The 21766-nt window shown below is 46.2% G+C and overlaps 1 protein-coding gene and 1 long non-coding RNA gene across 2 annotated transcripts in view; one reads left to right on the forward strand and one right to left on the reverse strand.

Annotated features, from left to right (window-relative positions):
- Positions 1-17027, reverse strand: part of LOC121694448 (fibronectin-like) — a 50039-nt gene extending 33012 nt beyond the window's left edge. The window contains 16 exon segments of the mRNA XM_042074625.1: positions 216-344; positions 808-984; positions 1386-1554; positions 2677-2798; positions 6402-6545; positions 7146-7274; positions 7415-7570; positions 10817-10993; positions 11305-11487; positions 13530-13727; positions 14185-14343; positions 14991-15128; positions 15447-15578; positions 15733-15870; positions 16151-16276; positions 16659-17027. Coding sequence (XP_041930559.1) covers positions 216-344; positions 808-984; positions 1386-1554; positions 2677-2798; positions 6402-6545; positions 7146-7274; positions 7415-7570; positions 10817-10993; positions 11305-11487; positions 13530-13727; positions 14185-14343; positions 14991-15128; positions 15447-15578; positions 15733-15870; positions 16151-16276; positions 16659-16812 — 2431 coding nt within the window. The 5' untranslated portion in view covers positions 16813-17027.
- On the forward strand, positions 15868-21097 carry LOC121694649. Its single transcript, XR_006025860.1, has 3 exons — positions 15868-15951; positions 19158-19273; positions 20976-21097. It is a non-coding gene; the product is annotated as an uncharacterized LOC121694649 (long non-coding RNA).
- The last annotated feature ends 669 nt before the right edge of the window (positions 21098-21766 follow it).

A 21766-nucleotide genomic window follows, 5' to 3' on the forward strand; every position in this document is an offset into this window, starting at 1 on the left:
TGTGTGTGTGTGTGTGTGTGTGTGTGTGTTTGCACGCGCGAGTTTGTTTGTCTGTGTGTGTGTGTGTGTTTGCGTGTGTGTGTGTGTGTGTGCGCGCGCGTATGTATGTGTGTGTGTGTGTGTGTGTGTGTAGGGGGGAGTTATAGGCTGATGTCCTAGAATGTGTGTGTGTGTGTGTGTGTGTGTGTGTGTGTGTGTGTGTGTGTTAGACTTACCAGTGGTCTGGGAGGTAGTGAGAATGAGGTTGGGTTCTCCCTCAGGCATGACCTCGTAGACATTGACGTTGTACTTGCGTCCAGGCAGCAGCTCATTGATGTTGACAGAGGTAGCCGTCCGAGGCAGATCTACAAACACACATACACACACACACACACACACACACACACGTTACCATTATCCTGCTGAAGAGCAAAACCCTCCGTACAGTATCTCTAAAAGTGCTTTATACTGCATGTTCACAGTAAGGAGTGAACCAAACCCTCTGCACCACTGGCCAAGGCTGGCCCACATCAGGCCCACATCAGGCCCAGGTTTGGTGCAGAATCTTTGGCCTTGGCCCCTGTTCTATCTGCCCACTAATCATCCCCCAGTGTACTTGGCTCATTCATTCAGCTCTAGCTGGTGTGTGGTGAGTGTTCTGGCACATAATGGCTGCCCTGCATCACACAGGTGGGTGCTACACATTTGTAGTGCTTAGTGAGGTTCTCCCTTCACTGTAAAGCACTTTTGGGTGCCTTGAAAAAGCGCCATATAAATGCAAGTTGTATTTATTATTATTATTATGGGATGTTTAAGGGTGACACTGACCCAGGACAACAGGCTGTGCTCCATCCTCGCTGAGCTCGTACTCCACCCTGAAGCCAGAGACTGTGTCGGAGGCAGACACCCAGGAGATGACGAAGCTGCTGGACGTGATCTCCGTCACCGACTCCGATGTGTCCACCATGGGAGGAGGAGGCGTCGTCTCCCCCTCAGAGGTCGCCACTGTGGAGGGGACAAGGAGAAGGTGGTCAATTCATCACGTACAGGGCTTACACTAAGGAAGAAGTCTGTGCCTGAAGTTAGAGATTTTCCAAGAAGATATGTATAATTATCTATTTTAAATCTTTAAATGGCTTGGCCAATTTGCATGGGCATTCAGTATCTGAATTCCAACACTGCCTGAGAACAGACTCTTGTCTTGTCTTGTCTCAGACACTTGTTATACAGCTAGGTTATATAGAAAGGAAAAATGCACTACATAAGACATATTCTGAAAGTGTGTGCATAAGGATGTATGTATGTTTATGTGTGTGTGTGTGTGTGTGTGTGTTAGGGCTGAAACAATTAAATGATTAAATGGTTATTTGTCAACTATTACTATGTATGTGACATCTTCCACTCACGTGAGCCATATGTGGTGGTGAAGTCGAAGCGTGTGAGCTCTCTGTGTCCGAAGCGCAGGATGCTGATGAGCTGACCCTCGTAGGTGATGCCAGGCTTCAGGCCAGAGATGGTGTATGAGTTCAGGTGGCCGGGGATGGTCACCTCACGCCACGGGCCAGAGGTGTTTTTCTGCAGAAGGATTACAGAGAATACAGTGACCCACTGATCCATACACAATCCCATGGAGCTGTTTACAAAAAGTCACATATGTATATACAAAGAATGTTGGCTGGAATTAGTTACATTAGTTACAGGAACTCAACACCAAGTGCTTTGTGTTTTACACTGGACAAACGGTGTCTGTTTGCTGTTTGGAAATTAATATGGCAGCGTGTTCAAAGAGTTTTTTTATAAAACAACACCTGGTGATTTCACAATGGGGCACCAGTGAGAGGACAATGAGAAATATGCAATGAAGGGCAGCTCAAACAATGGATAACAGGTATGAAGTGATATCCCACAATGCATCAAGCATGAGAGTGAGAAGGTAATGGTGCATTTATGAGCAACTGGGAAGTGGGAGAATTCTTGAGTTAAGGGGGGTGGGGGGGGGGGGGGGTACGTCACACCTAAACTGGGGACTTCCCATCTTTAATTGGGAGCTTTGTGAGTGCTCCCAGGAGAACGTTCGATATTTATATATAGATAACTTGTTCCATGCACAAATAAGTTACTTCCTTGTTTATTTATGTTATATTTAAGTCATAAGCACAGGTGATTGTGATATTGAACACTACATCCCAGAGTACCCTTGAGTAACTACTTGATGTTAGCCTTCTAGCTAGCTAGCCTATGAACATTAGCAACGTCACCAGTTTGTTGCTGTCAAGTGAACGCTCAATTCAGAAGTCTGGATTTCCCAAGTGGGAACATTCCCAATTCCCAGCTGCATGAACGCACGACAAGGAGGGAACAGCTGTCTCCATATTCGGTAGCATGAAAAGGGGCTGGTTATTGGGCAAATAGCAGACATTGCTATTGCTTGCTGATGTGGAGGTAGGTTGATACTTGACAGTGAGGATAGCAGTTGCTGTGGTACAGGGGTCAAATTTGTCTCTATCTATAATGTGGTGGTGATGAGGAAAGAGGCATGGGATGTTTTGAAGACGAGAGTGAGTTTACCGTCGGTGGTGAATACTGATTTTCACATGGTGTGGCTTTAGGGGTTCAAGCATATGTCTACTTGTGTAGCACTCATTGTGGAGTCGGAGAGGTGGACAGGGTTATGGGAGTGCATGTTAGTGTGCGTACCACTTTCCACTTGAGGATGTACTGGTTGATCTGTGTGGAGGGAGGGGGGCTCCACTGGATGGGGTGGGAGTTGGGCTGGTTACCGGACTCGGTGATGATCACCTGCACAGGACGGTTACCACCTGGGAACAAACATCAATGAATCAGTGAATCAACGAATCAATGAGAAATCAATTATGAAAAATCACAACATTGTTACATAATCTGATGTCTGCTTAACATGATGGTTGTTTACAATTATAACCAAGTAGTAGAAACCCAAAGCAGTGTTTGTACCGACATAAAATGGAGCCTAACAAGACTCACAACATCTTTAACTATGTGTAAACATGAGATTTCTTTCATTCTGAAGGGTCCTGATCTGAGGAGTATTTGTACTGGTCCCATGTTCTAGCTACAGTTTCGGGCTTCTCCGTCTTGCCTCATCACACAGATATGTTAGTTCAAACACTGTAGCATACCTGAACACGTACAGTTCTTAACACAGCATAACAACATCACTTCTCCGTTATCAACTCAAACGTGAAATATCAAAACAGCCGTTCCCACAGCTAACCAACACCTCTTGGAGAAAGTGAGGGAGATCGGTGTGTAAATGAGGCTGGAGTAAAGTGTGGGAGATCCTCGAATGCCTGTGGTCAGGAAGGGAGAGGAGTCTGGATGGGGGGGGGGGGGGTGAAAACAGAACACAGCCCTGAGTACCAGAGGGGGGGGGGGGGGGGGGGGGGGTGACACTCCCCTGTGAGATTCTCAGGGTCTCAGCAGAAACACATCACTGGTGAAGAATCATAAAAAAGAAAGAAAAACCCCTCTCTATGAATCTCTCTCTCTCTCTCTCTCTCTCAAATACATAGATAGTTGGTGAAACATAAAAGTTGCATCTTCATATTAAATTAAATAAAAACACATAGCACACCCACAAATGTGATGTGTTCTGTCGTTGACCCTTCACACGCCCTCACACATTCTTCCAGTCTTCATCATACTGTTTACTCTACAGAGGGACTCCCAGAATGCCCTGTCAGACATACAGTATACAGTATATGGTCCAGATGCATTCAGTATATGGTCCAGATGCATACAGTATATGGCCCAGATGCATACAGTATATGGTCCAGATGCATATCAGTGTCAGAGGTCAAAATTCAATCTGGGTCAGATGTCAGATCCAGTATGAAATGATGGGCCGGATATGGTGCTTATCCAGTACTAAATGGTGGGTCAGATATGGTGCATATCAAGTGCCAAATGATGGGCAGACTGGTGCCAAATCAGGGCCGGAATAATGCCAGATCAGGCCCAGTTCCGGGCCAGTTCCATGTGCCTGATCAGGACTGAAGCCATATCAGAGTCAGCTGATGTCTAGCCCTGCCCCCATTACATCACCTCTACATCCATCATCCACCTGACAAGATGGGGCCGAGCACACGTAGGGTGGAGCAGCACACGAGTTTAACCCCCGTCTGCTAACACAAACCCTCCCCACACCCCTGCCCCTGCCTGGCCAATCTGGTATCCATTTAGTCCAATTAAAAAGGCCCGTGAAGGCCCACTGGCTGCGTTGGCTAACACATTAGCGTTGGAATCCCACTTAGTCTGCATTAAATCTGCGCCACATCATCATCGCTCTCCTGTTGCCCTTTCTCAACGCCACAGCCAGACGCCCTCGTGGCACAGCTGAGGCCGATTAGAGCTTAGCGCACCAGAAGAGACCTCCACTTAAAGGTAAACGCTGCTTTCCGTTCCAAACCTGTTGAAATAGGTGATGCAGGGTCACAATGAAACAGTGGACGTAAACATTCTAGACATAGTTTAGATTCTGAGCCGTCCACGTATCTAGTAAGATTGAGGATTGCTAGTCTTTGTGAGGATTACGGGATCTTGAACTCAAAGTCTTTGAGCTCTGAGTCTGAGGCGATTACTTTCCATCCAACCTGGGAAAACCCTCAACGTCCACCTTAAAAGACCACCTTAAAAGACCACCTTAAAAGACCACAGTAAAAGACCACAGTAAAAGACCACCTTAAAAGACCACCTTAAAAGACCACCTTAAAAGACCACCTTAAAAGACCACAGTAAAAAGACCACCTTAAAAGACCACCTTAAAAGACCACAGTAAAAAGACCACCTTAAAAGACCACCTTAAAAGACCACAGTAAAAAGACCACCTTAAAAGACCACCTTAAAAGACCACAGTAAAAAGACCACCTTAAAAGACCACCTTAAAAGACCACCTTAAAAGACCACAGTAAAAAGACCACCTTAAAAGACCACCTTAAAAGACCACAGTAAAAAGACCACCTTAAAAGACCACCTTAAAAGACCACCTTAAAAGACCACCTTAAAAGACCACAGTAAAAAGGAAGCATCCTCAGATATGCAAAGATACACAGCAATGCAAACAAGGAGTAGGAAGTAATCGGACTGTAAAATGATTCTACAACTTCAGAGGGGACCACAAATGCACATAACAGCAAACTGCAACCCGCGACCTGCAAACACCGCAAACACTTTGAACAAAAGCTAACATGGAGACCAAGGCAGTGGGGGACAAAGAGATGCCATCTGGCTTCACGTGTCTGGGCAAAGCATCTTTCCCCCTCTGTTCCACTTCAAAGGGAATAGCACATGCAGGGTACACAGAGGGAGGAGACCTCTCCCTCGAAAAACAGCAGAAACTGTTGTCTGGAAAACCCCCTGAAAGTATTCACACAGTGGTTCTGAGAAGAGCACACACACACACACACACACACACACACACACACACACACACACGCGCTGGAGTCCTTTCACACCACCTTGCCACCTGAGTGAGCAAGAGAGGCTGACAGCAAATCTTTTGCATTGCCTTGGGTGAAGGAAAAAAAACAAACATCTGGAACGGTTTTCTCCCCCGAGAGGAACTCTGACCAAATTGTTCTCCACCCAAGCCCACGGGACTACTTATAGCAGCCACTGAGGTCAAAGGCAGCCGCGCGAAGCCTCATCGAATACATATTTCTCCCATCTTTGAGTCAGCTAATTGCAAAGGACAAACCAGGGCAGGAGATTAATGGGGGACTATCCCTTTTGATGTATGTGTCTGCGGCGTCAGATCACAAGGCATTCCTCCCCATCTTAGATAGCAGAGTTGTCACGCATGACTGAGTTTTGAGGGCCAATTTTCAGGTCAATCACTGGTGTCCTACTTTCTGACACTGTAAATCCTCTGCTATCTAGGATGGGCCCCCCAGGTCACCAGGATATGCCTGGGAGACCAAGGCAAAGCACTCTAAAAATACTTCATAGAAATGCATGGGGCTAGTTTGTCACGCCAATATGGCCGTTGTCTACACATATGCCACCCCTTCCTCGGCAAAACGTCGACATATGAATACATTGAGCCAATCATGTGGTGTGATGTGAATACATTGAGCCAATCATGTGGTGTGTTGTGAATACATTGAGCCAATCATATGGTGTGTTGTGAAGACATCGTGCCAATCATCTGTTGTGATCTCGCCGCTGGAGCAAGATTGGTGTCGTGAAGCCTTGCGCACGCGCATTTCTGCCGAAATAGATGCCCGACGAGTGCCCAAAAAGCGTTGTCAAATGGCCGCCGAGTGGAGGGACTTGCCTAAAAGGACTTTGGCATTGCCCACTCACCTGGGTAAGTATGTGACTAGCATTGCCCACTCACCTGGGTAAGTGTAACATAATTAGCATAACGGGACTAGCCCACTCACCTGGGAAAGACTGCTGGGGCTCACAGCTCAGCTCTCCAATACCGTTGCCGTAGCAATAGCACTTGTAGCGGATTCCATGGATGACTTTGTCCCAAGAGTCGCCGATCTGGTAGAACACCTTGGACTCTGGCTCTTGGCACTGATCTGGGAACAGTATTTCAAACAATCGGATCACTGTCCTCATAAACCACACTGGAGTTTACAACTTGGCTGCTACCAGACACTCTGGACTGCATGTGTGCTTTTTCAGCACTCCTCTGGGAGTAAAGCTGCTTCTCCACCTACACTGTACAAAAGGGGCTTTTCAGATACACGTAGGAAGAGCTTCTTCTCGAAAGCTAATCTTCCATATCCGAGCTAGGGAGCAAGGGATGTAGACTATAAGCTTGTAAAAAAAAGTAAATGTATTTACTGTGAAATCCATCCAAAATAATCTCCCCATGTGAGAATAGATGATCAACATAAGGACACATTGATTGCTGTAATAAGTTTTGACGTAAACACACTGATAAATGAACCAGGGACTAGTAGGCCCACACACAGAGAACGGGCCTCCAGCAACAACTTTGCACTAAAGTGTCTGAAGTAGGCTACTAAACCAGCAAAAGCTTTTGAAATGAGCCTTGGGGGACTATATGATGGGCAGCTTTCTTTCCTAAGTTACTGAACAAAGCAAATATTTTTGCTGTTTTTTTGTCAGTGAATGGCGAACAGTACACAGGTACAAATGTGAGCAATACCCACCAACAGCATCACACTTCCAGCGTCCACGGCCCTGGCCGAAGCAGGTGCAGTTCATCAGGTAGCCCTCATCGTGGTGCTTGGTGAAGGTCTGGTTCACGTCGTAAGTCAGGCCATCAACAATACACTGGTCTGAGAGAAAGAAATATAAAGCCATGAAGTCAGCATTGCCATTGCTATATCATTATGCACATACACATACACACACACAGACACAGACACAGACACACACACACAGACACAGACAGACACAGAGGATTATGACGCCTGACCTTTGAGTTGCGAGTAGGCTAGGCAGCTCCACTCCCCGCGGCCATTTCCAACACAGGTGCAGCGCATCATGTGACCCAGAACATCGTGGCGTTTGTCCCACTGGTCACCCACGCGGTACATCACACCCTCGCTGGTAGTGCACACCTCCTCATGAGCTAGCACAGAGAGAGAAAAAAACCATTTAATTACAACTTACACAAGGGATAACACATGACACAAATGATGTGTGGGACTTGTGTCTCTCACAATGCTTTTCAACTCGATGCCTTTTCATGCTCACAGACCACTTTAATCTTTTTTTGCTACAAGCACTTTTCTTCCAGCTAAGGGATGGCCAAAGCTTTCAGAAACGAATTATATAAGTGATATCAGTCAATGGGCACGTCAGTTTTAAAGGGCTTTATTGACATTGACAGTGTCGTTCCTCTTTGGGCGTTTCATAAATATGTTGTCCATCTACCCCACATGAAGCCAGAACAACAGAAGCTACTGAATAACTGTAACCTTTGCTAGCATTGCTAGCATTCATTGGTTTCAACCTGTAGCCCCTGGCTAGCATGTCCACATCTGATGGCCAAAGTTGCAGTTGCAGGTTCTCCTGTAATCTACACAAAAGCACACACTTCAACCTGCAGTCTGGAACACTGAACTCACGTTCCAGGACAACTACGGTTCTCTCCACGTTTCCACTGCTCCTTCAAGCACTACAGCCCACTGCACATGAAACACAGTCAGGCTGGTTATGAATTATGGAGTAAGCTCCTAAATTCTCACATTAAACTTTTAACTTATTCCAAGAGCCGGATTCACCCTTGCCAGCACAAACGCGCCGTTAGGGCCAGCTCAGCTAAGTCCTGGACGAGCCGCCTGGACGAACTCGTGTTTCCTATGGAGATGCACCACTGAAAGCAAGAGTTCATTCCAACTGTAGCATCATACCTTCCCTTACAAATCAAGCCATAGTCTGATGTAAAACAGCACAGCTGAGCGTCAACTGAAGGCACTAGTGATATCATTCACTAGTCTGATGTAAAACAGCACAGCTGATCGTCAAATGAAGGCACTAGTGATCTCATTCACGAGGCTGTCAACACCCGAGGAGGCGACTGGGCAGGGTCTCGGGGATGAGCACATTCTTGTCTTTGTGTTCTTTGTCTTCGCCTTCTCGGCCTAAGCACCTGGAGCCATCACTCAGCCCCGGCGCCGGAGGGTGAGGTGAGGATACCCCCACCTCTCAACCCCAGCCACAGGAGTGGACATACATGGGAAAGCGTCGACGCAAAACATGGATGAAGTCATCGGGATTTAGCAGCGGTCATTACGAGCGGACAAAGGGCAGGGCGGGGTTTTGGGGGCGACCATGATTGGTGCAATTGGGTCATAATGAAAAGGAGTTGAGAGTTGTGTGGCGGCGTTGAGCGACCGTGGAGGAGGTGGAGGAGGTGGAGGAGGGGGAGAGGAGAGCACAGCTGCCCTGGAGAGGGGCCAGAGGAAGGGAAGAATCCCCGCCAGCGAGACCATGGCCTGGAGCCAGCCACAGTCTGTCTCATTCCTCTCGCTCTCTCTTCTTCTCCCTCTCTGTTTCTCCCTCTCTCTCTCTCTCCCTCTCCCTCTCTTTTTCTCCCTCTCTCTCTTCTTCTCCCTCTCTGTTTCTCCCTCTCTCTCTCTTTCTCCCTCTCTCTCTCTCTCCCTCTCTGTTTCTCTCTCTCTCTCTCTCTCTCCCTCTTTTTCTCCTCTCTCTCTCTCTCTCTCTCTCTCTCTCTCTCTCTCTCTCTCTCTCTCTCTCTCTCTCTCTCTCTCTCTCTCTCTCTCTCTCTCTCTCTCTCTCTCCCTCCCTCTCTCCCTCCCTCCCTCCCTATTCCTCCTCCCTTTCCTCTCTCTTCTCTCTTCTACTCTCTTTGGTTTATTTTCTGGCTAATTCTGCAAAATCTTCTGTTAGCGTTTCTGGCCATTTTGTATTCATCTCCTGTCTTCATCTCTTCTGCATCTCTATTACCTTCTAGTCTACAGCTCTATCTACCTCTTTTTCATCATCCCTCATTCCCAGTCTCTCTCTTTCTCTCCTTCCCCGTGCTCATCCTGTCTTTCCCATAATCTGTCTTTTTCTCTGTCTCCATGCCTCTCCTGAGTCTCCAGACGGCCCCTGCCTCCTTGCTCCTTTCTCATGGTAATCTGACCACCCTCCTCATTAGCTTTAAACAACCCCACTAAACTCCACTAACTGCCCCCACTTATGCCCCACCCAAGATGACCTGCCACCAATCATCATCCTCATCATCATCATCATCATTCTCCCTCTGCACAGAGATCCTTTTGAGGAGATTAGAGATGGGAGATTGACCTTCAGTGAGTGAGAGAGAGGAAAATGAGGAGGACGAGGAGGAGGAGACATTCTATTTTCCCACAGCTAGGACCCCTGTTAGGACACCTGCAGCCCGACAGGAAGAGTGAAGGTGCTAACGACATCAAGGTCAGGGGGTTATTAGATTAGATCCCTACAAAGCACAATGCTCACACAGACTAATTACTGACACCTCACCAAGGCTCGAGGTCACTTGATAACATCCCCCTCTCTAAATGTAAATGAAAAAGAGCAGACTACACCAGCACTGCATGAAAGGAAGGGAATAGATATCACTGACCAACCAACCAACACCCTTCCAAGGGTTACCCCCTGTCTCCAAAACCACAAACACCCTCACACCCATTCTCTTTAAACCATTGCGTTTAACCCAAAAAGCGTCTCCTTGTTGACGGGGCCTAAAGCACCCCCATCAAAGGGGCTACATGATGTTGACTGGCCCAGCAGGGGGGACTGCAGCCTGGCCTAATTGGCACCCCAACAGGGGGCTGACTGGAGCCCCTCCTGATCCCTGGTTGACAATAAGCTCCATGTCAATAGGCTTGAAAGCAGTTTAGAGACTCAATGTTTACACAGCAAAGATAGGTGCTATTACTTTCCCTAATCAGATCAGCGTCTGTGACACTTGCACTGAGTAGGTCCTCATAACAAGGGAATGTGTCATTACAGAGTCAAGGGAGGACTTGTTGGGATCTGACCATAGGATTGTAAAGAAACCCAGATTACAGATGATTACTGCATAAAAAGGTATCATCAAATATAATTCACACACAAAGATGACAAGGGCATTCTTCTTTCTGTAATTGACATCTTAAAAGTTCTTCACAAAGCCAAAAAGGATAAGAAAACCATGTGCAATTTGTTGGTTGCTAACAGTTTAGACTAAAATGCAACACGAATTGAGTTTGTTTGCCAAAAGCCAAAATGGAACTCTAATGGAATCTGAGAACCACAATTGGATACTTAAAATTCCAGCCAAACATTCTAAAATTCCAATTGTTTTTTTTTTTTTAATAATGTGGTCTCCGTAGTGACTCACCTGCCATCGGACAGAAGCCAAAGCGCTGCTCCCCGTCAAAGTTGTAAGTAGTACCGCACCACTTCATGCCGTCTTGGCGACCGTCAGCGGAGCAGTCGGTGTAGTTGCGGCCGTTGTAGAGGAAGGGGAAGTGACAAAGAGCGCCGTTGGAGTTCCCCCCGCGGGTGGACACCAGAACTACACACCAGAACATACAAATAACACCGTGTTAAAGAGATACCAAAACAAGTCAACACGAAGACTTAACTCCATATCTTGAACTTTCTTCCATATGACAACACAGGACTGGGGACTTCAAAGATACAGATACATTTTGACATAGGACAACACCATGAATTAACACACACACACACACACACACACACACACACACACAAATATGAAGAGTGATAATAAAAGTTACAATACATTATGACATATGACAAATGATGAGGTTTGAGATATACTGTTATGTGATGCATGGAGGAGGTGAAATGAATGGTGCTCACCGTTCTTCTCTGTGCAGAAGGAGTACTTGTGCTCCGTCTCGAAGTCCGAGGCAGTGCTGCACCAGAGCTGGCCATCGCTGCGTCCCTCGGACGTGCAGGAGTAGTAAGTTTTCCCCATGAACACGAAGGGGAACACACATGGCTGGCCGTTTGAATTACCACCATAGACCTGAGAACGGCCCTCTGCATGGACGCACACACGCACACACACACAGAGAGAGAGAAAGAGAGAGAAAACAAAGATTTTAGTCAAAACAGTGCATTCCTTCATTCAAACAAATTGATGAGAAGCAATATAATAAGTAAGGGATAATGGACGACACGTGGTCTGTTCACAGAAGTTAATGCACGGTCGAGGTTGTAAAACGGCCCCGACGCGAAGCGGAGTCCATTATCCCGCTTATTCCACTGTTGCCACTTGCGTTGTGTTCATTTCCTGTTACAATTTAAACGTTTTAAATCACTAAAACTGTCTTGTTTGTAGAACTAATTTCTTCCGACACATATCAACTAATTTCTCAGCTCACAGGACAAACTGCCGTTACTAGTTCTAAATGGATGGTTGCTACGGCCAAAGGCCAGTCGTTAGTTCTATCTCTTCCGTTGTCAAGCGGGCGTATCCCAAGATTCTGATGAACTTTAGCTTTGAAACATCGCTTTTACTTAGCCTGCTGTCATCCAGCTAGCTAAAAGCCACCTCCGTCATATGCTACAATGTTGCAATGTTCTGAACGTCTGCATTTTACAGCTCGGATGCAACGTGACAGTTCATTTAAACTTCACAACGAGTTTGGCGAATTAATATACAAGTGTGATACGGCCAAAAAATGGATCTACTTCATAGGTGTGCAGATAACATACGGTTAATGGTCGTTCTAAATTACGTAGGACAATGGGAAATTCAACCAAGCAGTGGAATAAGAAGTCAATATTGTTGTTTGTGTCTACTGTCTGCATGAGGGAAGCATTGATCATGTCCGTAGGTGGTCTACAGTACATGTACTTGGATGAGCATAAAGCAACAAACAACAAGAACAATGGGTTTCATGTACAGTTCACATCTAAAATGGCAACACAGCATCTGAAAGTCTTCAGGATTTTTTACAAGAACTCCATATCTGTGTGACACTCTGGACCGTCCCTCATCGTCCGGTGCTCTGTGGTCCACTCAATCAAATGTTACGGTCCATGTCCAGCGCCTGACTGAGCCAAGTATTATCCTCTATGACTTAGTGCTGACCATGTATCACAGAGTGATTTTTACTGACACTCAATCCAGTCAACATAACTTGAAAATATCTGATGAAATCAGATTTTTTGAATGCAAGTGTACCCTTGGGGCCCTTCTGCCTTCTCTGTGATGTGAACCAGGCTGTCGGGGGAAGATGTATAGTACAGACATAGCCCAAGGCCATATATATATATATATATATATATATATATATATATATATATATATATATATATATATATATATATATATATACACACACATTTATGGACCCTGGGACTTCAGCCAACCTCCCAGACCTCTAGTAGCACATTGTTCTATAGTCTACGGGATTAAAATAAACTCAGGTCTTCTTCATGGTTAAGTTTTATTCCAAAAAACATGACTGCACACACAGATCCTCCTTTGTCATAGACTGTGGCTTGAACTCAATGCAGAGCACAGGCTCAGACTTCATACTGGACGCTAGCCTCGTGAAATAAACGTCTGGGAAGCAGAGATCCAGAAAAACAGCTGTCTCTCCCAGTTGAGATTGCTAATTATCTTATTTTGGAATCATGAAGAGTGGAGAAAAACAGCAGGTTTACTGCAGGGGTAGGACTGAAAACATCCTGCTAGCAATGCTATTACTGTCTTCCCCTGTGTTTCATAGTTTACAATTTAATTCTTAACTGAAATTTGTCAAATTAAGATGAAGACAGTGTGCTACTAGAAATTAAATTTGTGTGTAAGTGGTCATCACTGATACACAAAGCTGACACACTTTTAGAAAATTTAATTTTCTACTTGGCTGTTGTCAAATTGAGTCTAATACACACATGATTAAACCGCATATTATTTACCTGAGTGTGTGTGTGTGCATGTGCATGTGCTTGTGCGTGTACATGTGCTTTTGCTTGTGCGTGTGTGTGTGTGTGTAAAATACCAATGACAGGTGTGGGAACTGTGGAATCCATAAAACAAACAACAGTGAAAGAAGTTAAAAAGCGCTCACCCCACTCCTCACAGCTTACTCCATTGCCCAGGCAGGTGCACAGCATCTGCTTGTTGCCCTGGCTACGGATCCAGCGCATGCCCAGCGCGTACGCCACACCTGAGTCCGTTACGCAGGAGTCCTCAGCGGCGGTCTCCGGCATCACCGCCGGCTGGAACACCGCTGGCTGGATGTTGGTGATGACGCGAGAACCAGTGCCTGGCGTGGGGAACAGAGACGTTGACTTTCACAAACCCCTCTGGAAATAACAAGCAAAACTAAAACTACTCCAAACTGAAGCGAGAAAGAGTGAGGGAGGGAAAAGCGGAGAAGAGAGAGAGATGTATGACAAATGTCAAATCTGATTTAAATATTGTTGGCTCTGACTTTCAAAATCTGTTTTATATATTCCTCAAGACTTCACGTGGATAGCATATGTTAAGACAGGAATAGATATGTTATATTTGGTAAATCCACAAATTAACCTCAATGCAGACAATTCATTATTTACGATAAACAAACACCGTAAAGTTCCAAAAATGACCAGATCCTTAGTGCTAGTGTTATAGTAAGCCACTTTGGAATGTGCAAACACACAAGTTCATGTGTATTGCAGGTGCTCGCCAGACCTCCTTCCTCTTAGTCAGGGTCAGAGGTGAAGGGTTAAAGGTCTCACCCAGTCCTGTGGTGTGAAGCGAGGCGTGCCGCTCACACTTCCACTCTCCGCGGCCGTTGCCCGTGCAAAGGCACTGCAGGACATTCCCACGGGCGTCGGTCTTACTCCACGTGTCCCCGATACGGTAGGACGAACGAGTATCCTGGTCGTTACAGCGATCTGAGGACACACACACACACACACACACACACACACACACAATAAACATTTGTTTTTCAACTATATGCCAACATTCTCTTGTATTTCCATTCACAAACGGCAGAAAACGTGCACTGTAAAACCACAGTCTAGTTAAGTAAACACACCTGTGTTCCACAACAACCATGCCCACTGAACGACAACAAACTCAAGATGGAGGAGAAATACTGCTTGTCTAGCATACTTTCCCTGCTCTAAAGGCTCTAGAATAAGTGTTGGGTTTCCACCACCACAGCAGTAATTAAAAGCTCTCTCTCTCTCTCTCTCTCTCTCTCTCTCTCTCTTTCTCTTTCTCTCGAACACTTTCACTGCTAGGTTTCTGCATCTGCTTCCCCTTCGCCTCCAGTCAGCTGGCCCGCCCCACCAATGCTTCCCACTGCCAGTGGATCTGAGCTGCAATGGGGTTAGAGGATAATTAAACTGGGAGCCAGCTGGACAAACCTGTGTGTGTGTGTGTGTGTGTGTGGTAAGGAATGTTCCATAGGCTGGAGCTCTGTTGAGAGAAAGGAGGCCAAAGCCAAAGTGGTAGGACTCGTGAAGGGCAACTCCCTGGTGAGCACTTTATGAAAGGCTCACACACACAGCCACTCCCAAACACACTGACTTACTTCTTGAGGTGCAGGTGATGCGACCGCTGCCCTCTCCCAAGCAGGTGCAGTCCACAATCATCCAACCCTGGTACGGCTTCTCCCACGTCTCCCCAACCAGGTAGGAGGCCCCCGCTGCATTGTCATAGCAACGCTCGGCTGCACACAGATGTAAACAAGCAGGGCACTCAGCTTAGAACTGACTGAAATATGTCTATTCACTCTCTGTCTGTTCACACTGACAGTTTTAGACACATGCCCACACCAATGCATCAGATGAAAGAGATCTAGACCACACATAATGATGTGCATGTGATGATTAGCAGACACTTCCTTCACAAGCAGGGGAATTCTTGAGACACCACCGACTGCCCCCTCTCTCTCCAGAGACCCACCATCCACCCCCTGCATGTCTCTCTCTCTCTCTCTCTCTCTCTCTCTCCCCAGACCCAGTCCAGATGTGCGCGACTGACTCACCCACAGGCTTGCACGTCCACTCCCCCTTTCCGTTTCCGAGGCAGACGCACTCCAGCATGTAGTTCCCGGTGTCGTGCGGTCTCTGCCATGTGTCCCCGATTTTGTAGGAGTTTCCACCCTCATGGCAACGGTCTGACGGGGTGGAGGGAGTGTAGAGAAAAGCTCGTTAAGAGAACAGAGACGTCTCCGTGGGTCACCAATGCGTTAAATCACCGCTCAGTTCAGCTTGCGCGCGGATTACTATGGTTTGTACGATTACGCGCGCGCGGTCCAGAGAGACACTCACTTGCAATGGTGCAGCTGATTTTACCGCGCCCGGAGCCAATGCATGTGCAGTCCCAGATCATCCCGTCCTTGGGTCTCTCGTACGTCTCGCCCACCCGGTAGGAGCGCTCATTCACTTTGTCGTAGCATGTCTCCTCGGCTGGCGAGAGTTTAGCAAGAGAGAAAATGCAGTCAAAGCACTATCTATCCAGACACACTGCTGCTACCCACACATCGACAGGTGAGAGGCCATGGGAATTCTCTGGTTGTTGTTGCTTAGGAAAGGTTTGAAGTCGGTATAGCGCACTTATGCTCAGGTATGCGTCTCTACAAGCGGCTGTGAAGTTTTCAGTGAGACATCTCAAAACACGCTGACATAACAGGGGTCAGAAGAAATGATCGGGCATGCACTTTCAACGTCAACAACACTAGTCGCTTACCTTCGGGCTTCGTTTTACATTTGATTCCACCAACCCCATGACATGTGCAGATGAGCATGCTCCCCCGGTAGGAACGTTCAAATTGTTCATTAACTCCATAAAACTGTCCATTTTCAATGCAGCCCTCTGCCAAAGCAAGGTATTTGCCATTAGTCTACGTGAAATCGTGTCCAACACATAAGCGTCAAAACGCCTCAATAATACATAATCTACAGCAAAAATAATACAAAAATACTCAAAATACAAAATAAAACTGAAAATGTCTTTCACTAAAATGCAAAAATCCACGGCTACAAAATACACAGGAAATACCTCGATGTAATCTCTATACTCAATATGAAAATTTTTTCTCTATTTTGTCCTAAATGCCATAAAAGTCTCATTGTAATCAGATTTTTTAAGCTATACTTGTAATTAATTCGTTACACTGATATCAGCCATTGTCAGAATCACCACACCAAATCACCACCAGAATCAGAATCACCACCACTCCCTACGAAGCACGCACCTTGGGACACTGATGATACCGCTGGCGAGTCTCCTCCGCTGGGATAGATCTCCTGTGCTTGTCTCTTGGATTTCCCCGTGCCCTTTGGCATGCAGTTCACAGCTCCTCCGATGAGGAGTACCGCCAGTACCCTGGCCACAGGGCTGCTGGACATTTTGGTTTATTTTTTTGTACCTATAATGCAGGTATGTAAGCACAACCAATTTAATGGGGTTTTTTTCTGCTCTTGACTAATTTCTAGTGAATTGCGCAGTGCACTGAGTTGAAGAGGCACAGAAGTCGGGGACGGGAGAGGTGCAGTCGTCTTCCTCGTCTCGCACCAGACGGAGCCTCTATGTGCTTTCTCTCCGGCTCTCCTACTTCACGCGATGGCCCCGCCCTCGATGCACCTAGCTGACTGGAGTGGGGAGCGTTTTTATTTGACATTCCCTGGGAGGAGGGGCTAACCACGCACATAATCCAGTGGACGTCAAACGGACATGCTGTCGCTGCGGCTCTGCAGCTATGTGTCATTCACAGCCTACTTGTAGAAAAGCAGGGGGGAACGAAATAATACAAGTTATTAAATTCTGTATGGGAAAAAAGAGTAGCCATACATTGTTTATTTAAAACTTATAAATAAACGAGTTAATTAGCCTAAAAGTCCGCAACTTTCGGATACATTGAAGATTGGTTGTCCTGTATTTGAATTTCTTCATGTTCAAAATTGGTGTGAAACAACTCTGCATTTTGTCCTGCTATTGCGGAGTAAGCACATGGAGTGGTCTATGTAATGTGACCTTTCTTTGACAATCAGAAACAGATGTGATCGGGTTATTGTTTACCTTTTGTCCCGTCCTCCTTATATAGCGAAAATTGCATTACAAAAGATTCAATAAACCAACAAAACAGCACTCCTTGTGCCATGCGGTTTTAGGGGCCTGAAATTGTAAGCATGACCTGGTGGCTCATATTCAATCTGAGCTGGATATAATCATCTAATGCAGAACATGTTGTCATAAAGGTTCCTTACTAGCCTACTTGCTCTCTCTCTCCCTCTCTCTCTCTCAGGCTCTGCTCTACATCTCACATATGAAACTAATTAGATGACCAGAGCTGAAACTATATCCCCTGTCTCTCTCTCCAGCAGGCAAGATAAACGTAATCAGTTGGGGAGTAATACACGTTGTAAATCAGGGATAGTGCCTTGTTAGGGGTAAGAGGGTGAAACAGTTGTTCCAACTGTTTTATGGAAATGCGTGACGACCAACACCTGCAGCAGAGTGAAACCTTGTATGACAACAGTGGAGCCCAGAATGGATTTGCCTCTAAGCGGCCACAAATTCACTCGACCAGGACTGTTTCTCAAAAGCATTGTTGAGCAAGCCAGTGTGGTGTAGAGACAGAGAGTGCTCAAAATGATGCTATTAAAATGATGCTATCAAAATGATGCTATGTCTATTTATCGTTTACGGTAACAACGGTGGTTGTTCAACAGTGAAAGCCACCAGATTGGATTAGATCTGTGCCAGGTTCACTTCAACGTTAGTTGGGAGAGGAAAACAGACTGAAAGCTTTCGCAATACTACAGAGAACTGAAAGACAAACCCAAAGCGTCTGCTGCTAAATTGGCAGGGCTGAATTCAGGGTCCCAGATCTGAATAATGGGCCCCCTTGTACAAATACTGCATCCTCATAAGTCACAATCACCAAACCACCACCACTACGAAAGCATTTGTATTGTATCACACACACACACACACACACACACACGCTGCCTGCATTTTTACTGGTCTGTTTGTGCCCTGGGCCCCTGTAAATCCTCTCCATCTTTCACCCTGCTGGTGACGCTTGATGAATGAGAGGCAGGAATGACCTGGATGTTGAGAAATCCTTCACCTGACATCTGATCTCTGTCTTGCCTGTTTGTCTGTTAGTCTTATCTCTGGTGTCTGTCTCCATGGGGGCTTCTGTTGATTCTCTCTCTCTCTCTCTCTCTCTCTCTCTCTCTCTCTCTCTCTCTATCTGTCTCTCTCTCTCTTCACACTGAAGTGAAATGGTGTAAGGGAGATAATGGTGATCACTTACTTCCTACACTTTAAGGGCCAGTTTCCCATACATGGATGAAGTCTAGTCTCATGGACTAAAGCGAAATTCAATGGATCGGGAAAAAATAGCTTTTAGACTATGACTACCTTCGATCCATGTACAAGAAACCGTCCCTACATGCTTTTAAGGAATGCGTTTAAAGTAGGAATTGATTGACATTCACAATGTACCCTTTTACTGCAAAGGGGGCAACCTATTTGTCTGAAATGGACAAAAAAGTCATGCTCCTACCCACAACAACAACGTTGCTAGGGCAACACCAGCCGTTCTGAGCATTTACCATCAATATTAGAGCAAACCCACTCTCTTTATCCTAAGTCAGTGTTGCATTAAAATTAGTTTGAAGCCATTATATTTTACTCTTTCTCTCTCTCTCTCTCTCTCTCTCTCTCTCTCTTTTGTTCTCAACAGTGCAGGCTCTGCGTCAGGAGCTAACTCTTCCTTCCAGAAGCCCAGACTCCAACAGAGGAGAGACGTGCCGCTGATGGATGGCTGTGAGCTGGACTCTCCTCTAAAAGGGGTCTGAGGTCAGTAAAACTGGAAAGGCATTCTGGCCTTCTCAAACTAGATACTCAATACTCATTAGTTCTACATGATGGGGGCTATTTCAGAACTATATGTTTCAGTGGGGCCTCTGGGCTACATGGAGATGTTGGCACAACAGGAAAACATTGTGCCACGATGTGAATGATGAAAACCACACACATCTCAATGTGTTGACAGAACCTTTGACTCCTTAGAAGCAGGCCAAATTCGTTGGGTGTGTCAGCTTTGTTGCTGCGCAAGATCTTGTGCAGGGTCTAGCCTCTAACTGGGTTAGTTTTGTGCTTGCAAATAGGCTAGTCTAAAAGCAGGCTATTGTCTTCATTATCTGACCTCAAGTTGTGAGTCACTGCAGTGAACAGCTCAAGGCTGTTTTATGTGAATGCAGCCAGGTTCTTTAGTGTGCTCTTCCAGCCATTTTCATGAATATGTTGTTTACTTTATGTGTTTGCCGGACAGGTATAAGCAAGAGAAATGATAAATATGATAAGATAATTTAAATGAATATGGATACAGTATCCATCTACACTGATGCTACATGGATGATAGGCCAGAATCTGCTCATTCTAGTGTAGTAGGTTACAGGGGACCAAATCAGAGAGCAGCTTATTGTGTAGCGGATTTCACCCGGATCCGGGCCGGGTCTGAAGAGCCAATCAGAGAGCAGCTTATTGGTGAGTGGATTTGCCCCGGATCCGACCCGGGTCTGGGAGACCAATAAGAGATCAGCTTATTGTAGAGCTTATTGTTTGACCCGTGTCCAGGCCGGGTCTGAGCCAGGTTATTCCCATGATCCTCTGCTGTCTGAGGTGTCTGAGGTGTCATTGGTCACGCTGAACCCCAGCAGCTCCTACCAGACCAGCTGTAATGCTGAATCAGACTCCACAGCCCAGGATGTGGGACGGCTGGCTCGCCACACACACACACACGCACGCACACACACACACACACACACACACACACGCGCGCGCGCGCACAGCCATCACCCCACACAATGACACACACACATGCCCATGCCCACATACACACATATGCCTGCATGCACACGTACACACACACCCACGGAGGGAGTGGTTGAACATCGCTTTTGAGCAAGAGTGATGAGCATCTTGAGCATCTAACCCCCAACTGCTCTATCACACACACACACACAGACACGCACACATACACATACACACACACACATACACACACACACACACAAACAAACACATGCACACACCCACAAACACACGCACACACACAAACAAACAAACAAGCACACGCACACACACACACACACACACACACCCACACACTCCAACACACACCTCCTCCTGGCCGTCCCCCACTCTTTCCACGGTCTGAGTGTTTATGTGTTAATCTGCGACTTCCCCTCCTCTCCTTTCCTCTACATTTAGTTGTGGTGAGCGGCGTTGTGTGGGGCTTCTTTCCATGCATCATCAAAACAAAGCAAATCCTTTCCCCGCTATGAAATGATGTCACAGTGACCGAGGGGCCAATCAATCTGTTTGCTCTTGACCACCACTAATCAGGAAGTAGAGTCATGTGTGGAGATCAACAATGTTTCATTCCATATTCTCTCTCTCTCTCCCCCTTTCTCCTCTCTTTCTCTCTCTCTCTCTCTATTCTCTCTCTCTCTCCACACCCTTCCTCTATAACTCATTGTCTGGTCTCTGTGCTTAGATCAGCCTGGATCTGCTCTCGATATGCCATGAATCAAGAATGGATGGACGTTCCTGCCTGTGTGCGTTTTGCAGGAACAGCTATTGCCGATGGGGATCATGGAGTAGTCTGTGTAATGTGCCCTTTCCTTGTCAATCAGGTACAGATGTGATTGGGTTATGCTTTACCTTTTGCCCTGTCATCAGGAACAGATGTGATTGGGTTATGCTTTACCTTTTGCCCTGTCATCCTCATAGCACTAATTGCACAAAAGATTCAATAAACTTGAATAAACCTGCATTGGCAGTTCTACATCTCGATCACCTTGTGTCACCTTCAAGATGCCAAGATGGCAGCTAAGTCGTGTGGATGAGCTGAGGATGGTGATGCAAGGCCATCAAGTTTTTTTTCTTTTTTATTTGTTTCAACCATGAGTCAGATTGCAAGACATCTCCAGCCCTAATGTTGGCAACGTTCAGCCATCCCTGGTTTTCCTACTTTCCCAACCTGTAACCAACTTGAGATCACACTCTCTAGCAGCCCAATGCACCCTTATCTGAGCACTACTGTACTGCCATTGCCCCAATCTTCCACATGCCAAATGTTGTTTTACAAATGATTGAGTCAGCTAACAAATTGGTGACTGCTGTGCCAGGAGGTTAGTAACGCCAGATCTCCAACAGGATCTGGGCTCCATTATTTGAACGTAGACTTTATACAAGATGCACTTTATGGCAATCACTTTTGGACGATGGTCCATTATGTCAATTACAGGAACCACTACAGTCATATGGGAAATCACTGTCCCAGTT

Source organism: Alosa sapidissima, chromosome 2, assembly GCF_018492685.1.
Source record: "Alosa sapidissima isolate fAloSap1 chromosome 2, fAloSap1.pri, whole genome shotgun sequence".
Classification (NCBI taxonomy): domain Eukaryota; kingdom Metazoa; phylum Chordata; class Actinopteri; order Clupeiformes; family Clupeidae; genus Alosa; species Alosa sapidissima.